The sequence below is a fragment of the Elephas maximus genome, chromosome 10 (genome assembly GCF_024166365.1).
Source record: "Elephas maximus indicus isolate mEleMax1 chromosome 10, mEleMax1 primary haplotype, whole genome shotgun sequence".
Taxonomy (NCBI): Eukaryota; Metazoa; Chordata; class Mammalia; order Proboscidea; family Elephantidae; genus Elephas; species Elephas maximus.
Genome location: NC_064828.1, coordinates 87,635,000 through 87,656,978, shown reverse-complemented (window position 1 = coordinate 87,656,978; position 21,979 = coordinate 87,635,000). Strand labels below are relative to the sequence as shown.

The window sequence follows — 21,979 nt, the reverse complement described above, 5'->3', positions numbered from 1 at the left end:
AGAACAAGTGAATACTATGTGATTTAAAATCAGGAAATGTATGCGTCAATTTGCTCAATCTGTGTGCTAAGCAAATAATCTGAGAAGCTGAACTATATGAAGAAGAATGGGGCATGAGGATTGGATGAAGACTCATTAACAACCTGCAACATGCAGATGACACGACCTTGATATAGCATGCTAGAAGGTGTTAAAACCAGTTGCCGCTGAGTCAGCTCTCACTTGTGGTGACCCCATGTATGTCAGAGTAGAACTGTGCTCCACAGGGATTTCAATGCCTGATTTTTCAGAAGTAAATCACTATGCCTTTCTTCTGAGGCATCTCAGGATGGACTAGAACCTCCAACCTTTCAGGTCCACCCAGGGACTCCAGAAAGTGTTAAGTAGCATGGAAAAGAAGCAGAACTGTGTAAGGCAGAATGGAGGTGCTGGTGTAGGAGATGGTCAGAGTAGGTCTCACAAGAAAGTGACATTTGGGCAATGACTCAAAGCAGGAGCCGGGGCTACCAAGGGTACATCTGGAGTTAGACTATTCCAGGCTGGGGCTGCCTGTGGAGCAAAGGCCCTGGGTGGGAACTGCCTGGCATGTTCCAGAAGCCACGAGGAAGCTCAAGTAGCTAGAGTCAAGTGAGTGAGGTTAGTAGGAGATGGGCTGGAGAAGGACCAGAGGGGGTGACCAGGAGGGCCTTGGAGGCCAAAATTGGGGCTTTGACTTTGATTGGAACTGAGATGGGAGTCACTGGAGGGTTTTGAGCAGAGGAGGGGCAGGATCTGATTTGTGCTTTAAAAGGATCCCCCTAACACAGTGTTGAGAATTGCCTTTGAGGAGGCAAGAGTAGAATCATGGAGATAGAAGGAAGCTCCTGCAGTACCTCAGGCATGAGATGCAGATGCTCCTACAAGAGTCGTGGCAGTGGAGGTGATGAGAAAGGCCGGATTGTGGATAAGTTTCTAAGGAAAGCAGTTAGGACGTCCTAATGAATTGCATGTGGAGTGTGAGAAAATGAGAGGAGTCAAGGATGACTCCAAAAGTTTTGGCTAAGCAGCTGGAAGAATGGAGTTTGGAGAAGTATCAGATAGAAAAGTTTTTACAGGGAGGATCAAAAGTTCAGATTTTTTCTTTTCATCATGATAAATTTTTTTAAATCAAGAGACAGTTCACATGCCATGAAATTCACCCTTTTAAAATGTACAATCAGTGGTTTTGCATATATTCACAAGGGTGTACAGCCATCTAACTACTATCTAATTCCAGAACAGTTTTTGGCAGCCCAAAAAGAAACCCTATAACCATTAGCAGTCATTCCCCCGTTCTCCTCTCTCCTCATCCCCTGACATCTACTTTCTGCTGTATAGATTTGCCTATTCTGGACATTTCATACGAATGGAATCACACCATATGTGGCCTTTTGTGTTTGACTTCTTTCACTTAGCATGTCTTCAAAGTATATCATAGTGTATATCAGTATTCCATTCCTTTCTGTGGCTTAGTAATAACCCATTTTATGGATATACCACATTTCATTTATCCATTTATCAGTTGCTGGGCATTTGGGTTGTTTCCACTTTTTGGCTATTATGAATAACACTGCTGTGAACATTTATGTACAAGTTTTTGTGTGAACATATGTTTTCAATTCTCTTGGGTAATGCCTAGGAGTAGAATCACTGGGTCATATGGTTAGCTTTATGTTTAACTACCAAATTGTTTCCTCAGAGGCCACATCATTTTACATTCTCACCAGCAACGTACGAGGGTTCCAGTTTCTCCAGATCCGCACTTATTATTGTCCATCTTTTTTATTATAAGCCATCCTATGGGCTGTGAAGTGGCATTTCACTGTGGTTTTGATTTACATTACCCAATGATGAGCACTTTTCATGTGCTCATTGCCCATTTTTATATCTTTGGAGAAATGTCTATTCAAACCCTTTGGCCGTTTATTAACTGGGCTAACTGGATTGTCTTTTTTTTATTGTAGAGTTGTAAGAATTCTTTGGATATTCTAGATACTAGACTCTTATCAGATATATGATTTGCAAATATTTTCTCCCATTCTGTGCACTGTCTCTTAAGAATTTGGTTTTGGACATGTTGCGTTTGAGATGTCTTGTAGACTGTTAAGTAGGCAGTTCAATATTTACTTCTGTAAGAGGGTTGAGGGCCAAGAGATATAAATACTGGATTTGTCAGTATATGGAAAAATACAATTTAAAATCATGAGGCTAGGTGCAATCTCACTAAGCTAGTGAGGATAGAGGGAAGGAAGGAGATGCCAAGGACTTAGCCCCGTGATGCTCTAACATTCAAAAGTCAGTAAGGAGGGGAGGAGCCAACAAAGGAGACTGAGAGGAGTGACCAGTGAGTGAGGCAGGAAGCAACCAACAGTGTGTGGTCTTGGAAGCCAGGGAGAAAGCATTTCAAGAGCAGGGCTTGATCACCTGTGTCAGATGCTCCTGACAGGTCAGGAAAGATGAGGACTGAGAGACAATCATTAGCTTTAGCAATGGTCATTGGTCATTGGTAACTTGGTGAAGAGCAGTTTCAGCAGAATGCTAAGGAAGAAAGCCTCACTGGAGTGGATTCGGGAGAGAGAAGGAGAAGAAACTGGAGACAGCAAGTATAGACATCACTCCCAGGGAGTTTTGCCACAAACCTAGAATGGTAGGTGGAGGGAGAAGTGAGGCCAAGAGCATTTTTTGTTTTGTTTTTAAGAAGGACAAAACAGCATTACATCTGTATCAAATAGGAAGGATTCAGTGAAAGCAAAAATGTAATGATCTAAGAGAAAGAGGGGAGGATTGCTGGAACCGTATCCTCGAGTAGGTGAGGTGGATAGGGTTGATACCCAAGTGGAAGGTTGGTCTTTGGTGGGACACGGACAGGTTGCCCATGGTGGTGTGGGGATGGTGGGCAGATGGGAGTCTGTGTTTTCAAGAGAAGGGAGAGGCAACACTTTAGCTGAGAATGAGGTGACCGGGGGCCAGCAGAAGAGAAGAGTATAAAGCAGGGATCTAGGGAGGGGAGAACCAGTGGAGTCAGGAATAGGGAAGGATGGTAGGATTCTGCTTTGCATTAAGGGCACTCTGAGGTCTGTGGTCTTTAATCAGGGCTTCCAACTGGTTGTTGCAGTTCGAACCCCTGCTGAGAATTTGAGTTTCTTAACTAGTTCCCTGGTGAAAAATTACATTTCCACCCCAGATAAACTGAATCAGAATGTACGTTTTAACAGGAATCCCGAGTGATTCTTACGTATAACTTCCTGGAAACTTGTTAGAAATGCAAATTCTCAGCAGGGGTTCGAACCAGAAGAATTTTAGCTCAGTTCCCATATCACTTCCTCAAGAAAGCCCTCTGTCCCCCCAATAAGTCATTCCCCATAATTGGTCTTACATGCAAATCTTACCACTACTGAAACGAAACAGCAACTGTGTTAAGTTCTTTAATCTCTGTATCCCTCACTAGACTGTAAATTCCGTGAGAAAGTGAGCAGGGACTGTCTGGTTAACCGCTCAGTCTCAGCGCCTAGCTCCTCGAGGGTAGTTGACTCTCAATACATAATTATTGAATAGTTGAATAAATGAATGAAGTAATGAATGAGAAAAATCCTATTCGCGGCATGGATGCTTTACAGTCGTCCAGGTTTCTGAAGCCGCCCCTCCTGTCTCCCCGCTTTGACTCTCTCCACCCCGGGGGTGCCATGGGCCCTTCTCCCTCCCTCCCCGCCCCCTCCCTGCCCCAAGCCCTCCGCAGCGCAGACCCTGTGGCTTTAAGGGCCGGCAGAAGCCGAGCCGGGCGGTGATTGGTGGTTTATTCTAACGGATGGAGGATGAGCTCATCCTCAGCCAATGGCCGGCGCTGCACCGGCTAGAACCCTGCACCCGGCCGGAGGGCGAAAAGCAGCTTCAGGTGCCCGGCCGGCAGGCGGGGCGACGGGGGCAAGGGGCGACGGCGGCCGGAGTAGGTCTGGCCTGTGCGGACCGAGCTCCTGGCTCGAGCAGGTACGAGGTTTTCCGGGTCCTCCTCCATCCCGTGCCGGCGAGGATCCCTCTCCCTCGCTCTCCGCAGCCTGGCCCCGTGGCCAGTGCATTTTGCGCTCCGGGGATCGCGGGCTGGACGCGCCTCTCTCTTGTTCCAGGCGAGGCCATGTGGCTGTGCCCGGCCAGACCCGCCCGGTGGGGTGGCCCCTGAGCCGGAGCCCTGACTCAGGTAGCCCGGGGAGCGCAGCCACCTCGGCGTACCCCGGGGTACATGCCCCAGAGCCGCATGTCCCCCTGGACTGGGTGGAGCAGGCAGGGTGCGGCCTCCCTCCTTCTCCTCTTCCTCCTCCTCCTGGCCGCCTCCTGGCAAGGGCCCAGCCCTCCAATGCCTTAGGGATGTGGGTTCCAGGCCCCCAAACCCCTTCCTCTTCTCCCTTTCCACAAGAGGCAGAAATAGCCAGGGGTTGGGAGTTCGGGTCTGGCCCTTCCCACTGGGTCTGAGAAAGCAAAGGTATAAGGTCTGTGAGTTCTACTGGCTTCTTGGAGCCCCTTCCCTTCCTGCAGCCGCTGCTCTTATCACTTTGGCTGCTCAGCCACATACCGCTCAGAGGCCACACGGCCTCCTGGACTTCTCAGAGGTGGAGGCAGGAGGACAGAGCTGGCTTTCGTGCCCTGCTCTAACTCTGTCTCCTCAGCATGTGGTGGTATGTGCCACTCAGTCATTTCAGGTGCCAAAAGGCTTTAACGCCCAGCTCTGTGCCCAGTGCTGCTCTCTGTGGGGGTCTCACTCACTGGCCACAGGCCTCAGATCTCAGGATGGAGTGGAATGAAGTAAAGCAGGAACTGTCCACTCTGACCAGGAAGGTGCCATCTGAGCTGATCCCAGGGGGACAAATGAGATCCTCAGAGGAGGAAGAGGGAGGGGAGAACATGAGAGGCGGAGGGAGAAGCCTGAGGAACGCCCTTTGAGCCCAGAGCCGCTTCCCCAGGCTCAGAGTGTGGCCTCCACGTGCTTAATGTGTCCTAGACACTGGGCTCCAAATTAGGAATATCCCCAGCTCTCTCCAGTGCTCAACACATAGTAGGTGCTCAAGAAATACTTGTCACACTGGATTTGAATTGAAGGGAGAACAGAGGCCAAGTCTTGTTATTATTCTGTTATTACCTCCATTGAGGAAGCATCTGACCAGTGAAGGGACCTTCCCACATTAGCTCTAATTCCTGCAGCCGTTGAAGCTATTAGTCTCCCCAACATTCAGTGGAGGAAGCGGGAGTTCAGACAGAGGTGTCACTCATAGCTGGGTCCCCCCCTAACATGTCTGCCCATTCCAGGTCCCAGCCACAGGGCAGCCATGAGCCTGGTGGCCTGCGAGTGCCCACCTGGCCCTGGCCTGGAGCCTGAGCCCTGCTCCCGACCCCGGTCCCAGGCCCGTGTGTACCTGGAGCAGATTCGAAACCGGGTGGCCCCCGGGGTGCCTGACATGACCAAGCACGACTACCTGGTGGACGCAGCCACTCAAATCCGGCTGGCCTTGGAGCGCGATGTCAGCGAGGACTACGAGGCGGCCTTCAACCACTACCAGAATGGTGTGGATGTGCTGCTCCGAGGCATACATGGTGCGTGTAGGGCTGACCAGGCAGGCGAGGTGGGGCAGGGTGGGCCATTGCACGTCCATCCACACTGGGTGAGCCGGCACTAGGCTGGCGCTTCAGGGCCTCCATGAGGGACAGTAATAATAAAAAAAAAAAATTTTTTTCTTTTTTTTTAGCCAATATTTATTAAGCAGTTACTATATACTGGTATTAAAAAAAAAAAAAAAAGTTTACCAGGCAGGTCCCTGGGTGGTGCAAACTGTTTGCATTCAACTGCTAACCTAAAGGTTGGTGGTTTGAACCCACCTAGCTATATTCAGGAAGAAAAGGCCTGGCAATCTGGTTATGTTAAGATTACACCCAAGCAAACCTACTCTGCAACACATGGGGCACCATGAGTTGGAATTGACTGATGGCAACTAATAACATAATAATAATAATGCCAGGCACTGTTCCAGGGGCTTTACCTGTATTAACTCATTTGAGCCTCATAGTTGTAGAAACTGCTATATATGCTGTTGTGTATAGAAACTATTTTTTACCCCATTTTCAGGATGGAAAAACTAAGGCCTAGGGCAGTTAACTAACTTGCTCAAGACTCCACAGCTACTGAGTGGCAAAGCTGGGTTCTGAACAATTTTGGCTCCAGAGGCTTGTGGGCTTGACCGCTACATTTGACCTCCCTTCGAGCTGGGCTGGCCCTCAGGGAGCTTGCATTCTAGTGGGGGAGACCAATGAGCTGATGGTGGACAATTATGGCCCCCTGTGGGAGGAGCATTGGGGGATGGAAAAGGGAGGCTGTGGCCAGGCTGGGTGAACATAGGCCATTTTGCGGAATTCAAAACTTGAATCTGAGTCCTGAAGAAGGGTAGGTGTGTTGTCCCGCAGACAGGGCTGGCGGTGTTCAGAGAGAGAACAGCCAAGGCCTCGAGGTGAGAGGAGCGGCTTGTTCAGGTTAAAGTGAGCATTTCCTTGCTGGGAGTGGAGAGGCCAGTTTGAGACCGTGGTGGTCAGGCGGGGGGTGGGAGTTGGGCAGGGCCCTGACTTAAACTCCTTACCCTACTGAAAGGGTCCTGAAGAGACCACCTCAAAGCCTGGGCTCGAAGCCTACCCAGAGAATTCCTTTGCCCTCCAGTCCTCATTGCTACCCTCCCCTACCCCTGGCCTCTATCACAGTGAGCATCAGAGATGGGAGAAGTAGCACTCTCTGAGAGGTTCTGTCTTCTGGTCTGAGAAATGGGCATGGAAATCCCCACCCTGTCCCTTCCCAGGGTGTGATTACAGCCAGGAGGTGGAGTGTGCCAGCTATAAACTGTTGTCAGCTGAGGGATGCCAACAGTGGCTCCCAACCTCCTTCCCGCCATCTTCTTTCCTCCTCCTCCACTGCTTGTCTCCCCCACTCACCCCGGGAGGGCCCCAAAACAGATCTGGGGTCAGAATCTGCTGAGCCAGCCTTAGAAATAGGAGCTGTCTCCTGTGGAGGGCAGAGGGCGGGGCAAAGGGAGCTGGAACCCTGGCCCTCCAAGGCTGTTAGGGGAAGGGCAGGGCAGTCCATGGTGACCCTCATCCCCTCACAGTCGATCCCAACAAGGAGCGCCGTGAGGCTGTGAAGCTGAAAATTACCAAGTACCTGCGGCGGGCAGAGGAGATCTTCAACTGCCACCTGCAGAGGACGCTGGCCAGTGGAGCCAGCCAAGGCACGGTGAGCAGACCCCCAAGGGCCTGATGGGGGGAGGCTCTGATGGGAGAGCCGGAGGCCCCCATACCCATAGGTGAAGAACTGCCATGCCCACTGTCCTGGGCTGCAGGGCAGGGTGGGCATGTAGGCCAGGAATGCTGCTGCCGCTCTCCTTCTAGCTTCCTCTGTCTGCCGGGCCCTGCATCATTCGTTTTCCAAACACTGAATCATCCTCCCATCCACCTTCACTCCCTCACAGAGTAGTGGACAAGTGTATACAACCTCACACAAGCTGGTACACATGCTGGCATATGCGCGTGATTCTGTCCTTGTTGTGAATGGACACGCAGCATTTGGAGCAGGCATGAATACACACTTGTGCACACACACATGAATACGTGCACACACACTCTCCTCGTATGGTCTTTCCTAACCCAGTGGGCACTCACGCGGTGAGGGCTGAAAACGTGTGCACACCTGGGCCTGCACAGACACCCGCATATCCCTCCCAGGATACTTGCAAGGCTGCATTTCCTCAAAGTAGGGGGCCTTGGTCTTTGAGTCTTGTTCTCTGAAACTTGCATGTTCCCAGGTTATTTCCTCACCCACCACCCTGCTATCATCTGCCTCCTGTGGATGGGGGTTTTGAGAGCGGGCTTCTGAAGTCCCAAGCACTTCGTGGAGGGGACTAAACAGGGCTGTGGGCTCCCTGGCTTCTCCTCTCAGGTCTGTCCCTGTGAGGTGGGGTCCGCCATACCCAAGTCCTACTGCTGTGGCCTGCATTACCACCCTGGTGGCCAGAAGCCCCTGCCCGCTGCTGCTGAGGCTGTGACTGAGGAGGGCTGGTCCTGAGGCTGCAGGACTCTCTCTCCTCCGCAGGGTTTCAGCAGCCTGCGGCTCCGGCCCATTCGCACACTGAGCTCTGCCCTGGAGCAGCTGCGGGGCTGCAGGGTGATTGGAGTCATCGAGAAGGTGAGTGGACCCATGGTGTGTGCACTGGGGGTGCCAGGTGGGAGAGACAGAGCGCTGGTGGAGGAAGCGGGTCTGTAGCAGCCACTCGCAGTCCACCAGGGGGGTGGGAAGGGGTCTGAGAGCCAAAAGAGAGCGAGCAGCTGTGTCCAGTGGTTCCCCACATCCCCCGCCCCGACACACATAAATCATGTCCTAGAAGGGAAACGTGGGAAACGAGAAGCGGCAGGCAGACAGTAGCTGCTCCGCAGCCCTCCAGCTCAGACACACAGAACACCCACTCCCTCGGAGATACAAGACAAACCGCAGGCGAAGCTGTGCCCAGGGCGCCCCGCCAGCTTCACTGCCCAACTCTCTCCACTTCCCGCTTCCCACAGGCTCCCACCCCACACTTACCCTGTACCCAGGGCTGCAGCCAAGACTCTCCCCAGACCCCTCCCCGCGCCACCAAGCACAGCTGGACACCCCCTGTGGCTGGAATGTTGTCATCTCCCGTAACCTGTCCTACAGAGGGTCCACACTGGCCCTGGTTGCTAAAGTGGCTCTTTCCCAAGCTGGCTGTTCATCAGAATCACCTGGGGCGTATCCTAAAAATGCAGATACCTGGGGCCCACCCCAGGCCTGTTGAGTCAGAATTTCTAGGGTTGTCCCCAGGAATCTGTAATTTTAAAATCTCATCGGGTGATTCTGCTGGGTCTGGGAACCCACAGAGGGAAGGAGACCAGCATGTCTTAACCGCATCCAGGAGGAGGCTGTGCTGCCTGGGGGGACCTGCCCCTCGCCCCAGCACCTGGGCAATGCACAGGGTGCCACAGGCAAGTCCCTTCACCTCCCTCAGCTTTGGTTTGCACGTCTGTAAAGTGGGGTAAAAATCCTTCCCCATGGGGTGATCTGGGAGCTAAAATGAGGTAATTTTGGGGAAAGGCCTGGCACACACCAAGACATTTAATAAATGCTTGATGGCTCTAAATGCTGGTGACAAAAGTGAGTGGGGAGGCGAGTGGATGGGCCTCCCATCCCCCAGGCCTGGCTCCAGCTGCTTCTCCCAAGCCCCTGGAATAGGCCCCAGACTGTCAGCGTCAGGCCCAGCCAGCTTCAATCTGCAGTGAAGCCCCCCCCTCTTGCTGCATTAGTCTGTGTGGTGGGCCGCCGTCTGATCTGGGCCAAGCACAGCTGCTCTCATGGACAGGCTGGAGAGGTGACCACATCAGCGTCTCCCAAAGTGGGATCTTCTGCTGAGTTCTAGGTGTTCTGGACAGAGGGGTTCCGGGTCAGACTGGGAAACAGTGAGTTAAAGCCACATTTCTTTGTTTTTCAATTATAGAAGTTCTTAGAGCTTTTAGGATGCAAATGTACATTTTGAGTCTCTAAGAGAGAGGTATAGGACAGAATTCCCCAAGTTTGTTTGTTTAACCCCAGGAAACACACTTGCTGAGCCTTGAGAAAGCCAGTATTCTGAGCCCTACACATAAGTGGAAAGGACAAATTAAAGCCAAGCCCAACCATTCTGTTTTGAGATTACCCTTCTTGCCTTTTGTGCACTTTATCAGGCATTCATATCTATTCCACCTACCTCCTGGCTGCTGCTTCCATTCCCAAGCAAGGAACACCTCTTACCCCAAATTAGGAAAGTGGTAAGGCCACAGGGCCCAAGTCCCTGAGGCCAGGCCTGGATGCCTGCTATCCCCGCCTCCCGCCCCGCCCCGCACCATCCCACAGCTCTGCCAGGCAGATCCAGGCAAGAGGGGAAGTGAGGCCAGCAGCAGCCCTTGGGCCCAGGGAGGCAGCAGAGGGCTTCCTCAGAAAGAGCTGTGAAGTGCCCCCAAAGGTGTCCCGTTGTTGGGGTTCACTGGGCTGAGAAGGGGGTCTCTAGGGACTGAAGAGATGCTGGTGGGTGAGGGGGGTTGGGTCGGTCAGGGCCTGGGCAGGCAGCTGACCAGAATACTCAAGGGTCTTCTGTCAGGGAGTGTGCGGGCCTGAGAAGCATCACCCAGCATTTGCGGTGCTTCGTCCAGGAGCCAAAAAAGGCTGCCCCAGTTATTTAGAGGGACGTTTAAACCGGAGCTTGTAACAGACAGCCCCCCTGCTGAATTTAGACCTCACACTTGACTAATTTGGTGGTTTTTTGTTTATTAGTCACCGACATTCAAAAGTTCCAGATTTCATATAAAAGTCCAGATTTCCTGCTTCTCTTGAAAAATCGAAAGACTGAGCACCCGTGGCAGCAAAGGGTGGTGTAGGGGCCACCCAGTTCAGATGGCTTGAGTCCTGTTACTGCTGTCCCACTCTGCCCAGCCTACCTCCTCACATATCCTGCCCTGGTGGGCCTTGGAGTTTGAGAACCTGGTTGAAACTTTTGGATTTGTTTCCTCCATGAGAGATTCCTACTGGGCTTTTGATACTTGGGACTTCTTTAAAGAAAGGGTTTACTGCGTTTCACCAAAGCTTTCATTATCTCTGTGTCCCAAGAACTCAGTTTTTTTTTTTTTTTTTAAAAAGGTGAGAACAGGTACCCAGAGCTGCCCTCCCATCTTCCCAATAGTAATTGTTACCTAAATAAGGTACTTTCTCATTTATAGAGCTGTCCCTTTAAATCCAAACAGTTGCCCTGGGGAAAAAAGCCCACTGCTATCCAAAACAGTAGCCACTAGCCACCAAGACTATTTAAATCAGTTAAAATTAAGTATTCTGTTTCTCAGTCACACTAGCCACATTTCAAGTCTCGCAGCCGCATATGGCTAGATTCCCACGTTGAACCACAAGGATGTAGAACGTTCCCACTGTGGCAGGAAGTCCTGTTGCACAGCACTGCGTTGTAATCATTGTTTCACAGGTAATGAAACTGAGGTTCATAGGGGACAAGTGACTAGCTAGTTCTCTGTCCCCCAGACCACTGAGCAAAAGAGGGGTTTTTGTTTGATCGGTTGGTTTCACAGAAAAAATGTACCCTCTGCCACCGTTTTGAGATACACTGAAAGACACCGGAGTGTAACAGGAGGAAACAAAATCTCCTACCTGACTCCAAAGATTATTGTGTTGTTGAGCACCAGTTAAGCACTTGGCTGCTAACCGAAAGGCTGGTTGGTTGAACCCACCTAGCAGCTCCGTGGGAGAAAGACCTGTCAGTCTGCTTCGGAAAGATTAAAAAACAACCAAACCCATTGGTGTCAAGTTGATTCCAACTCATAATGACCCTATAAGACAGAGTAGAACTGTCCCATAGGGTTACAGCCAAGAAAACCCCTGTCACGTGGGGTCGCTATGAGTCAGAACTCGAAGACAGTCGTTGTTAATGTGTTCGCCTCATTCTTTCGGGATAGATGGGTAGATTTTAGTATTTTTTTTTAAACACAGCTGTTATCAATCTATGGATCAAGTTTTGTATCCGGCTTCCCCAGGCTTCGCTGCTGGTTTTTTCAGACTCTGGAAATTAGAGGGCCTTGTCCAGAATAGTGTGGTGGGGAATCCTACTTGGCAAGGGACAGTGGGGGATTATCCGGGGTGTCAGTATTGTGGGAAACTCTGTTCTCCTAAATGTCCCCAGAGTTTTCTTCCTTTCTTTTTCAAACATTGCACAAGTTTGCCTGGGAGCCAGGGCCAGGCTGGGCCTCTCTGGCTGTTGGAGGAGAGACCTCTGGTGGCCAGAAGGGATGACTCATTCTTGCTGCCTTAAGGGCCCTGGGTGGTGACCTAGTCCTCTGCCTTCATTTTACTGATGGGGAAACTGAGGCTCAGAGAGGACGGCACTTGCCAAGGTTACCTAGCTGCAGCCCCAGCTATAGTTAAGTCTGCAGGGCTGTGGAATCAGCCTACCTGGGTTCAAATCCTGGCTCTACCACTTTTCAGTGGTGGGACTTAGGCAACCTAACCCCTTTGAATCTCCATGTACTTATCAATAGAATGAGTTACAAATTATACACCTACCTGGTAGGATTGTGAGAATGGAATTAAATAATCCACGTAAATTGTTCAGCACAGAGTAAGTGCTCCGTAGCAAGTGTGGGGCTTTCCCTGTGTTAATATGAACAATAGTCACTGTGGATTATTGAGGACATGTTGTAGTAGGCCCAGGTTGCTTAAGTTGTCTGCTTTAATAGAATCCTCCTAATGACCTCTGGGAGCTCTGGTGGCACAGTGGTTAAGAGGTCGGCTGCTAACCAAAAGGTGGGCAGTTCAAATCCACCAGCCATTTCTACTCTGTCCTGTAGGGTCGCTATGAGTTGGAATCGACTTGATGCCCGGGTTTGGAATGACCTCCAAGGAGCCCTGGTGGTGCCATGGTTAAGCACCCGGCTTCGAACCGAAAGGTTGGTGGTTTGAACCTACCAGCCACTCTGAAGGAGAAAAAATCCTGGTGATCTTCTTCTGTAAAGATTACAGCCTAGGAAACCCTATGGGGCAATTCTACTCTGTCCTATAGCGCTGCTATGAGTTGGAACCAACTCAATGGCACATAACAACTTCTAAGGAAGTCCCTGAATGGCACGAGAGAGTAAGCATGTGACTACTAGCTGAAAGGTTGCTGGTTCGAAGCCACCCAGAGGTGCCTCAGAAGACAGGCCTGGCAATCTGCTTCTGTAAGGTCATAGCCTTGAAAACCTTATGGAGCAGTTCTACTCTGCACACGAAATCAGCCCAACCACCACCACAACAAATGACCTCGGAAGTTAAGTATTGCTAGGACCCTGTTTGAATGTTAAGAAGAGCAAGGTTGGGAGAGCCACATAACTTGGCAAATGTAATAACTGACATTCTGATGCCTTTACAATTCACGAAGTGCCTTCCCAGTATGGCCTCAACAAACCAGTGATGAAGGGAAGATGGGCATTTTAAATTCTCATTTGGTAGGTCACTTTTCAGTGAGAAAACAGGTTCAGAGATGTTAAGTCACTTGCTCAAGGTCCAAATACAGTGCCCGTTCCTCAACTCCTGTCCCAGGCGGCAGCTGTCACCACTGTCCAGAGGCCTGGCCTCAAGGCCCAGCTCTCAGCTCACCCTCCACAGGCCCCGCCAGGGCCCTCTCTGGGGAGTATCTGCAGGGCAGGCCACAGCCAAAGAGTCATAGCCCCAGGGTGCTGGTCTTGCCTCTGCGTGTGCCTCCTCAGGGCTGAGGCCTCTGTTTTCTGCCCCTGTGCCCTACCTGTGGCTGTGGCCACTGCTGGTGCCATAGAGATGACCCCGGGGGACCTAACTCCAAACAAGGCCCTGAGCCAGCAATTAGCAGGCGCTGCCTCTGACTACAACCAACGTGGGAAGAAAAGGACTGCTGCCTAAGGACAACCTCCAGAGATAGACTGTATTTAAAAGAAGGGGGTAGGGCCGGCAGGAGTTGAGACCTGAAGGAACATAACAAGTCCCTGTGCGCCTGGGCATGGCTCCTTCATACCCTCAGGCCCTCAGCCTCCTCACTTATAGAACAAGAGATGAGAGGAAGTGACTGAAGTCCCTTCTGGCCGTGACACCCACAGACCCTGCAGGATGGCATCAGGGGCTCTGGCTGGGGCCTGGGGTGAGGGGTTGACCTGCCCTGGGCCCAGGTGGGAGAGAGCCTCCCAGGAATGGGCAGGGAGGGGGAAATGGGTATGTATCACCACCTTCTGCTCATTTGGGCAGCTGAGGTAGCTGAGGCCGTGGAACCACTCACCACACCTGTGTGAAGCACCAGCCAAACACCCTGCTCCATGCAGGGCTCTGAGAATACAGAGCTGGACAGTGTGGTCCCTGCCCTGATGGAGCTCACAGTGCAGTGGGGCGACAGGAGATTAGACACAGTGGGATAAGCCTCCCTAAAGGTGCTAGAGGAGCCCTGGCGGTGCAATAGTTAAGCACTTGGCTGCTAAACTGAAAGGTTGGCTCCAGCGGCTCCCTTGGTGATCTGTTCCCGTAAAAATTACAGCCTAGGAAACCTTATAGGCAGTTCTGCTGTGTCATATAGAGTTGCTATGAGTCAAAGTCAACTCGACAGCCCACAACAAAGGTGGCAGAATTCCCAGCTTCCAAGCATGAGGCCCAGGTTCAATTCCCTGGGTTTGAGGCACCTCATTTTCAGCCACCATCTATCCATCAGTCATCAGTGGAGGCTTAAGTGCTGCTACGATGTTGAACAGGCTTTAGCAGAGCTTCAAGACTAAGACTAGGAAGAAAGGCCTGGCGATCTACTTCCAAAAATCAGCCAATGAAAACTCTGTGGAGCACAATGGTTTGATCCCATTGTGCATGGGGTCACCACGAGTCAGGGCTGACTCGATGGCAACTAACAACAACAATAACAAAGGGTGAGCCCAGAGAGCACTGGAGATAGATTAGGGGCCCCAAGCCCAACCTGAGGGTTGGGAAGGCTTCCTGGAGGAGGTGGCTCCTGAGCTAAGACCTGCAGGTCTAGCAAGGATACATAGCAGGATGGGATCTGTGGCAGCCTGGGAGATGATCATGCTGTCTGCACCACCCAAGCCTGCCCTTCCTGCCCAGCCCTGGAGTGGGTCAGCCTTGGTGGAGGAAACTGGGGGTTGGGGCTAGAGCCATGGAGCCCCAGGAGCTAGTGTGTCCCTTGACCTGTGCCCCCTGGATCTCGGCAGGTGCAGCTGGTCCAGGACCCAGCGACTGGAGCGACCTTCGTGGTGAAGGCAGGTGCCGTCCAGCCCCCATCATTCCGCGTTCCTCTTGCGGCTTTCTCAGAGCTCCTGGAGACTTCCACTCTCTGGAGACACCCAACCCAGAACCTACATCTGAAGCCCATGCCACTCTCCAAGTCCAAAAGCTGCGCATTCTGCCCCTAAGCATGCCTGCTGCCTCCCAGACAGACTCATACATGTTGCCTCATCCTTGGCCAGAAGGGTGGCAGGGCCTGGGTTTCATGGGGGATGAGGACCCAGATCAGGAACTGGGGGAGGTAATTGTTCCCCAGGGTGCCTCCCACTCCTCATCTGGCTGTCCCTGAAGCCGGTGCTAGGACATCCCCTAGCAGCAGCAGCAATTGCTGACCTGCCTACTCTGCTCCCTCCCCAGAGCCTGCCCAGGTGCCACATGGCAAGCCGGGAGCGACTGACCATCATCCCACATGGCATCCCCTACATGACGAAGCTGCTTCGGTACTTTGTGAGTGAGGACTCCATCTTCCTGCACCTGGAGCATGTGCAAGGTGAGGGGGCCTGAGGGATCCCTCAGCTTCTCGGGCCTTTGGGGCATTGTCCTCACTTGTCCCCTTAAAAATCCTGAGCCCTGGGCACAGACCTGCCTTCCTGGAGGATGACTGACAGGATCAGGCCATTGTGGGGTTGTGTGGGGCTAAGGGCGGGGGGGACATCCTGGGGAGGGTACCCTACCCTAGGTGGGCATGAGGGCATGTTTGCAGATGTGTCCTTTGTCACCCTTGCTACTCTTCAGTGTAGGAACACGAGATGGTGGTGGCTGAGCTGTAATGACAGGAGCTGGGTTGTGTAACACTAATTACTGAGCACCTATAGTGGTGATAGCGTCCCTGAGTGGTGCAAATGGTTAGTGTGCTCGATGTTAACCAAAAGATTTGAGTCCACCCAGACGTGCCTCACAAGAAAGGCCTGGTGATCTACTTCTGAAAAATTAACCATTGAAAACCTTATGGAGCACAGTTCTACTCTTACACACATATGCTTGCCATGAGTGGGAGTAGACTCGACGACAACTGGTTTTTTGGTTTGGACTTACCATAGTGACTTGCGTATACTAAGTGCTTAATAAATTGTAGCTGAACCAAGGAAAGAAGGAAGGAATAAAAGGCATGACAAATGTGCCCCAGAAAGGAGAGCTTCCCAGGGCTGGGCCATGGAGGAGTGCTGTGTCATTTGGTCTTGCACAGACCTCTCACAGGTTCTGCCACCGTCTGTCTCCCAGCCATAGTCTCCTCTGTCCCCAGCTCCTAGCCCAGGGGTGGCATTCAGGAGGTGTAGGAAATGTTTTGAGGCTGGGTAAGTGGAAGGGGGAGGAGCCCTGGTGGCACAACAATTAAGCTCTTTGCTGCTAACCGGAAGGTTGGTGGTTTGAACCTACCCAGCAGCTCCTCCGGAGAAAGACCAATCTGCTCCCATAAAGATTAAAAAACCAAACCAAACCCAGCGCCGTCGAGTCGATTCCGACTCATAGCGACCCTATAGGACAGAGTAGAACTGCCCCCATAGAGTTTCCAAGGAGCGCCTGGCGGTTTTGAACTGCTGACCCTTTGGTTAGCAGCCGTAGAACTTAACCACTATGCCACCAGGGCTTCCCCATGAAGATTAGAAAGCCTAGAAAATCCTATGGGGACTTTCTACTCTGTCACATGGGGCTGCTCTGAGTAGAAATCAACTTGACAACACCCAACGACAAGTGGAGGAGAGGAGGGGGCAGGCTAGGCCGAGCAATGGAGGAAGCAGAGGTGAGGGGGCTGAGCTAGGCGGGGACACCTGGAAGGTAAAGTGTCCACACCTGAGGCAGAGGGGAAGCAGCAGTGGGACAGGGAGTCAGTGTCCATGCTCCTCTTCTTCCCTGTCCCCATGCTCACTGCTCCCTCTGCATGGCCCAGGAGGTACTCTCTGGTCCCACCTGCTCTCCCAGGCGCACCCTCAACAGTCTGGACCCGAGTCTGGCTCCACCCAGGAGAGGATGAAGGCTCAGCTCGACTCCCGCCTCAGCCTCCTGAGCCCAGTGCTGCACCCCCCGGGCCACCCCTACTGGCATGGCAGAATGCCCCTGGAGCCTTCAAGGACTTCTCAGCGCCTTCCCCCAGCCAGGGAGGCCCCATCCATCAGACCCCAGAGAGAGGCTGAAGGCGAACCCACAGCCAGGACCAGCACTTCCCACTCTTTGGACCTGCCAAAGGCCCTGAGTTGCCTCCAGCCTTTCCAAGCCAGGCGGGAACCTGGCCACAGCCTGGACACCAGGCACCCTCGGGGTCTCCCTTGGGTTCGTGAGGGGGCTGGCCAAGTGCTGGGGGGCTGTGGCCGAGGCCGAGGTCCAAGCTGCCCCTTGGCAGATGGGGCCGGTCTGGGGTCAAGCAGGGGCGCCTGGAGGGTGAGGGAGGAGCAGGTGAAGCAGTGGGCAGCGGAGACCCTTGTGGCACTGGAGGCGCTGCACCAGCAGGGGGTGCTATGCCGGGACCTCAACCCCCGGAATCTGCTCCTGGACCAGGCAGGTAGGTGCGGGAGGGGGGGTGCGGGGTTGTGGCGGGGGGACAATAGGCCATCTCACCCTACCCCACCCCTCTGCCAAGGGGACCTCAGCAGTTACCTGCTTTGCCCCGGTCTCCATCCAGCCATATGACACAGGACTCTAGGCCAGAGGCTGGTTGGCCAAGGCTCAGCTTGTAGAACAAGCGCCTTTGTCCCCGTAAGTCTAGAGCAGCAGCCCTTAGGAATGCCCGGGGGGCGGTCTCTGGGCCTCAGGGGAACATGCATGCCCATGAGGGGGCCCTGCTTTGTGACTGGGTTGGAGCGGGGAGCCCTGGAGGCCCGCTCCTCCATGCCAGCAGTACAATGATGGCTAACCTGAATTCTTGTTCCCCTTATTCCTTGTCCCTCCACACTGGACAAGAAGGTCACATCAGGCTCACGTATTTTGGCCAGTGGTCAGAAGTGGAGCCCCAGTGCTGCAGGGAGGCCGCAGACAATCTGTACAGCGCTCCAGGCGAGATGTGGGGCAGGAGTGGCCTGTAGATCTTGGGTTCCTTTGTGTGGGTTGTGCCTGGGGGCTGAGGAAGCCAGAGGGGATGGGTGGGTGTCTGGGCAGGATGTGTAGAATGGAGACCCACCCTCTTGGGTGGGGCTGGGACATATGCAGGTGTGTTCTTGTTCCCACAGAGGTGGGTGGGATTTCTGAGCCGACTGAAGCCTGCGACTGGTGGAGCTTTGGCTCTCTGCTGTACGAATTGCTGACAGGAATGGTAGGTTGCTGGGCAGCGTGGAGAGCCGCGTGGGTACCACTGAGGGCAGGCTGGTGTCTGGGCTGAGGCTGGCTGGCTACTGGGTTGGATGTCCTACCAGCACAGCTGCCTCCCCCCCCACTCCACCACCCCCATGAGCCATGAGAGACACAGGAGGTCACCCGCAACCCCCAGCCATGACAGGCTCAGTACCTGCCCCTGCCACACGCACAGCAGACTACTAGCTAATGAGACTGTCATGTGAAAGTGTTGAGTTGGGATGGTCAGGAAGTTTCTGGAAGAGTTGGTCTGGGGCTAGGCTTCGAGGGAGGATGGTATTTGACACAGCTGTATTCCTTGGAGGGCCACTGGATCATCACCCCCAGCCTTCTCTCCCTGCTGCTCACTCCCCCCACCCATGCCTTTTGGGGCTATAACAGCAGACCTTGGCTGGAGGGTGGAGGAGAGGGGCCAGCAGCTGCCCTGCCCAGCCTGGGTCCGCCAAGGGCTCAGGGTTCCTCCTGCAAACATCCTTGCTCAGGATGGCGCCCTCAGCTCTTTGTCCTCCTCCGTCTGAGCTCAGCACAGTACCTGGGGCTGGTTACATAAAGCAGCAAGGGTGAGGCCAAACTGCATTTGAGCAGGAAATAGCCAGAATGAAGCAGAGTGATCTGACCAGTCCACCTTGGCTCCCTCCTCGAGTGACTGCTTTTGTTCCAGAGCCCAGAACCTCTGAGAGCCCTGGGTGCAAATATCCCCACAGGTGGTTCTCTTGTCCCAGATCTTCCACTCTCTCTGGCTCAGAGTTCCTGGCCTTCCTCGTGGAAATTTCTTGCAGCTCACCCTTATCTCCAGGCAGAGCTCTCTGGCCCCCAGAGCTGTACCTTTCTAGGGTGCAGAGAGGTCCTGCTTTCTTGCTGCCACAGCCGTGCCTTCGCCCTCCCTGACAGTGGCATGACACGGACTGCTGTCACATGTGTAGCCCATGGAGATTTCTTTTCCATAAGGAGACAAATCCCAGTGATGTTCCCTGTTCACACCCCTGAATTGTTGCTTCTAGCAGGCTTGGAGCCAGAGGGGCCTGGGTTCAAACCCTCAACTCCACATAGTCTCTTTACCTCTCCAGGCCCACTTCTTGTCTTTAAAATGAGGATACTAATCCTTGCCTTGAGGGTTGTTGTGGAAATATCCCACACCTAGTAGTATCTGGCATACAGTTGATCCTAAGCAAAAGACCACATCAGCGTCAATCACCGTCATCATCATCCCCAGGGGAGGTGTATAGACAATGCTCCCTCTGTCTTCCCAGGCACTGTCCCAGGGCCACCCCTCAGGGATCCAGGCCCACACCCAGCTCCAGCTGCCCGAGTGGCTCAGCCGCCCTGCGGCCTCCCTGCTGACTGAGGTGAGGTATAGCCAGCCTAGAGGAGGTGGCTTCATGACTCGGGGTGGGTTCTGGGAGGGTAGAGGCCTGTGTGTGGACAAGCTGCCCTGCATACTAGATGTACAGGAAGGTGCAGGGACAATTCTTCTGTATGTTGGTGGCCAAGTGACACCAACTGTTTCCCCAGATAAAACTGGGTGCTCTGGGGGCCAGGGCTGGCAGGGACTGAGCCCTTACTGGGACCATGGTGACTGGACTCACTGGAGGTCAGCCCATGCCTTGGGGAGAGTGGAAGTAGGGATGGGGAAGGGCTGTCCAGAGTGCTAACCAGGCCTTTCTCCGCAGCTGCTGCAGTTTGATCCCAGCCAGCGCCTGGGCGCTAGAGGCGGTGGTGTCAGCAAACTCAAGGCCCACCCCTTTTTCAGTACTATCCAGTGGAGCAAACTGGTGGGGTAGGAGGGGTAGAGAGGGCGAAGGAAGCAGCTGGCCTGGTCTGGTCCTCCTCTTCTCTCCGCCTGTCACTAAGCTGTCCCCTCTAATAAATGGGCCTCAGGTTCAGAATGTGGGCAGCGCCTTTCCCACTCAGCCCCTCCCCTGGGCCTCAGAATTCTCTCCAGGCCTTTTCTTTGGGGCCACCACCCAAGAAGGGACTTGGGAGTCCCCCAGCCAGCTCCTGGAGAAGCCCTTTCTCATCACGCCCAAGGGGGAGAGGCAGTGAGCACTCACCCCCTAAGCAGCTGAGACCCCTTCAACCCACCAGTCAACAGATGCCTGCTGAGCGCATGCTCTGCGCCAGGCCCCGTGCTAGGCACGTTAAAGGGTGCCTTCTGTCTCAGTGGCTCTAACTACTGACCACCCGGCGAGCCTGCCGTGAGGTTCTGGGACTCACCCATCCATCAGGTGTGCCCCAATTGGGACATGGCTGGAGCTCATCTCAGGGCCACTGGTCCACTGGCGTAGTGGACCCTTCTGGCTGTCATCTTAGCCATGCAACCAGCAGACCTCTTCTGCCAGAGGCACTTCCTGTGGGGGCTGGGGAAGCAGAGAATCTGCAGTGTGTGTGGCAGGAAGGTGCAAAAAAGGGGATCCTCTCCCCACTCCTGACCAGGTCACCCATCTTGTGATTTCAGACTTTGGAAAGCAAAAGGAAGGGGCAGGGAGGGGAAAATAAGAGAGGAGGAAGAGGATGGGAGGAATACACAGCTCTACCACTTAGAGCCAATATGAAACAGAATAAAGAGCCCCCTCCCCCAGCTGGCCCACCGCTGTAAAGAGACAGCGGGGCCTGCCCCAGGGGTCCAAGAGACTGCAACTCAGCCTCCAGGCTAAGGCAGCTAAGACCAGCTGTGCCTGTAATGATTCCCCTCTGGGCCATTCATCCTGTTTACTATTCTGCGTTTTGGTTTTGAGGTTCTACTCCCTCCAGTGCCCACTCTTACTTATCCCCCTTTGGAATGAGAAACCACACAATGCTAGGATTGCTCAAGCTTTTAGCCAGAAGCAAGATGGTTCCGGTCTCTGAAGAGCTGGGAGTAAGTAGTTACCCAAAGACAACCCCCCAGGTTTGGGGACTCTTATTCAGCTCACCTCCCCTCCTCAGTGATTCCCCCAGTCACTGGGGGGTGTAGCGCCTAAGACCGAAGCCTGCTGGACCTGGGCCCCAGCTCCTTCCCTCCAGTGCCAGGGCACCACTAGGTGGCACGTGACACTTCTCCAGTCTGTGGTGAAGGCCCAACTATACTCAGAAGAGACTTGTGTTGTGGGGAGGCCACTGTGCTCTTCAGGGGCAGAAGACACAGGAGAGCGCACCTGTATATAATTCTCTGTGGTCCTTGGTCCTGGTTTGCCTGCCCCCATCCTCCCCCCACAAAATAAAACCTGCCCTTGCCTGTGGTGTCCTTGCCTCATTAACATGAGAGCGGCTCTGCAAGAAGTGGGTAATTGGAAGGCTCCCCCAGAGAAGCTCGTGATAGGCATGCACGAGCTTGGGGCCCACTAAGAAGCATGAAGCAGGGTTAGGTGAACGGCATGTCAGCCTGTACCCCCAGCAGAGCCTGAAGGGAAGTGGTGGTCTGAAAGGGGCAATGGAAAATTAAGAGGAAGAAAAGTCTAGGAAGAGGGTCAAAGTGTGGGGTGGGGGTAGGGATAAAAAACTAGTTTAACCCCCACAGTGACTCACTAAGACATCCTGAGAAAGCTGAGGCTCAACAAGGCGAAACAATAGGACTGGTCAGAGCCTGGTGGAGCCAGTTCACAAGTCTGTGTACCTCTTGCTATTACTGTCCTGTCTCCAACCACCGCCTCACTAAGCGAGTTGGGTCATGAACCTCTGAGCCTCAACCATCCCAACAAACACTGCACACATGGTACTCTGCAAGGCCCTGGGCTTAATCTTATGGGGCTTACAGTCGTCTTCCTTTCGATAAAATACCTACTTTGTAGGTTAACTGGAGAAATCTTTTCACTGAATCCCAATGTTTTTCTTCTACCTACCAGCTCTAGT

General features: G+C 53.2%; 1 protein-coding gene across 4 annotated transcripts; it reads left to right on the top strand.

Annotated features, from left to right (window-relative positions):
- The first annotated feature begins 3,915 nt into the window (after nucleotides 1-3,915).
- Nucleotides 3,916-21,424, top strand: RPS6KL1 (ribosomal protein S6 kinase like 1). Of its 4 annotated transcripts, none has more exons than XM_049898195.1 (11): nucleotides 3,916-4,002; nucleotides 5,314-5,598; nucleotides 7,152-7,276; nucleotides 8,132-8,224; nucleotides 14,797-14,844; nucleotides 15,227-15,359; nucleotides 16,758-17,366; nucleotides 17,768-17,857; nucleotides 18,031-18,113; nucleotides 19,402-19,497; nucleotides 19,822-21,424. In XM_049898195.1, the coding sequence occupies exons 2-11, from the start codon at nucleotides 5,334-5,336 to the stop codon at nucleotides 19,930-19,932; spliced, it is 1,653 nt and encodes a 550-aa protein (XP_049754152.1). In that variant the 5' UTR covers nucleotides 3,916-4,002; nucleotides 5,314-5,333; the 3' UTR covers nucleotides 19,933-21,424. The 4 variants fall into 4 exon arrangements, with proteins under 4 accessions (XP_049754152.1, XP_049754150.1, XP_049754153.1 ...); XM_049898193.1 differs by having other exon boundaries at nucleotides 17,765-17,857; XM_049898194.1 differs by lacking the exon at nucleotides 3,916-4,002 and adding an exon at nucleotides 4,183-4,210 and having other exon boundaries at nucleotides 17,765-17,857.
- Nucleotides 21,425-21,979: the final 555 nt, after the last annotated feature.

What these genes read in the sequence shown, in the direction of transcription:
- RPS6KL1 (XM_049898193.1), top strand. Translation starts at nt 5,334, where the DNA reads ATGAGCCTGGTGGCCTGCGAGTGCCCACCTGGCCCTGGCCTGGAGCCT. An exon ending in GCTGCTCCGAGGCATACATG is followed by an intron (nt 5,599 to 7,151) that starts GTGCGTGTAGGG and finishes ATCCCCTCACAG; the next exon opens with TCGATCCCAACAAGGAGCGC. An exon ending in TCTGCTCCTGGACCAGGCAG is followed by an intron (nt 17,367 to 17,764) that starts GTAGGTGCGGGA and finishes ACACTGGACAAG; the next exon opens with AAGGTCACATCAGGCTCACG.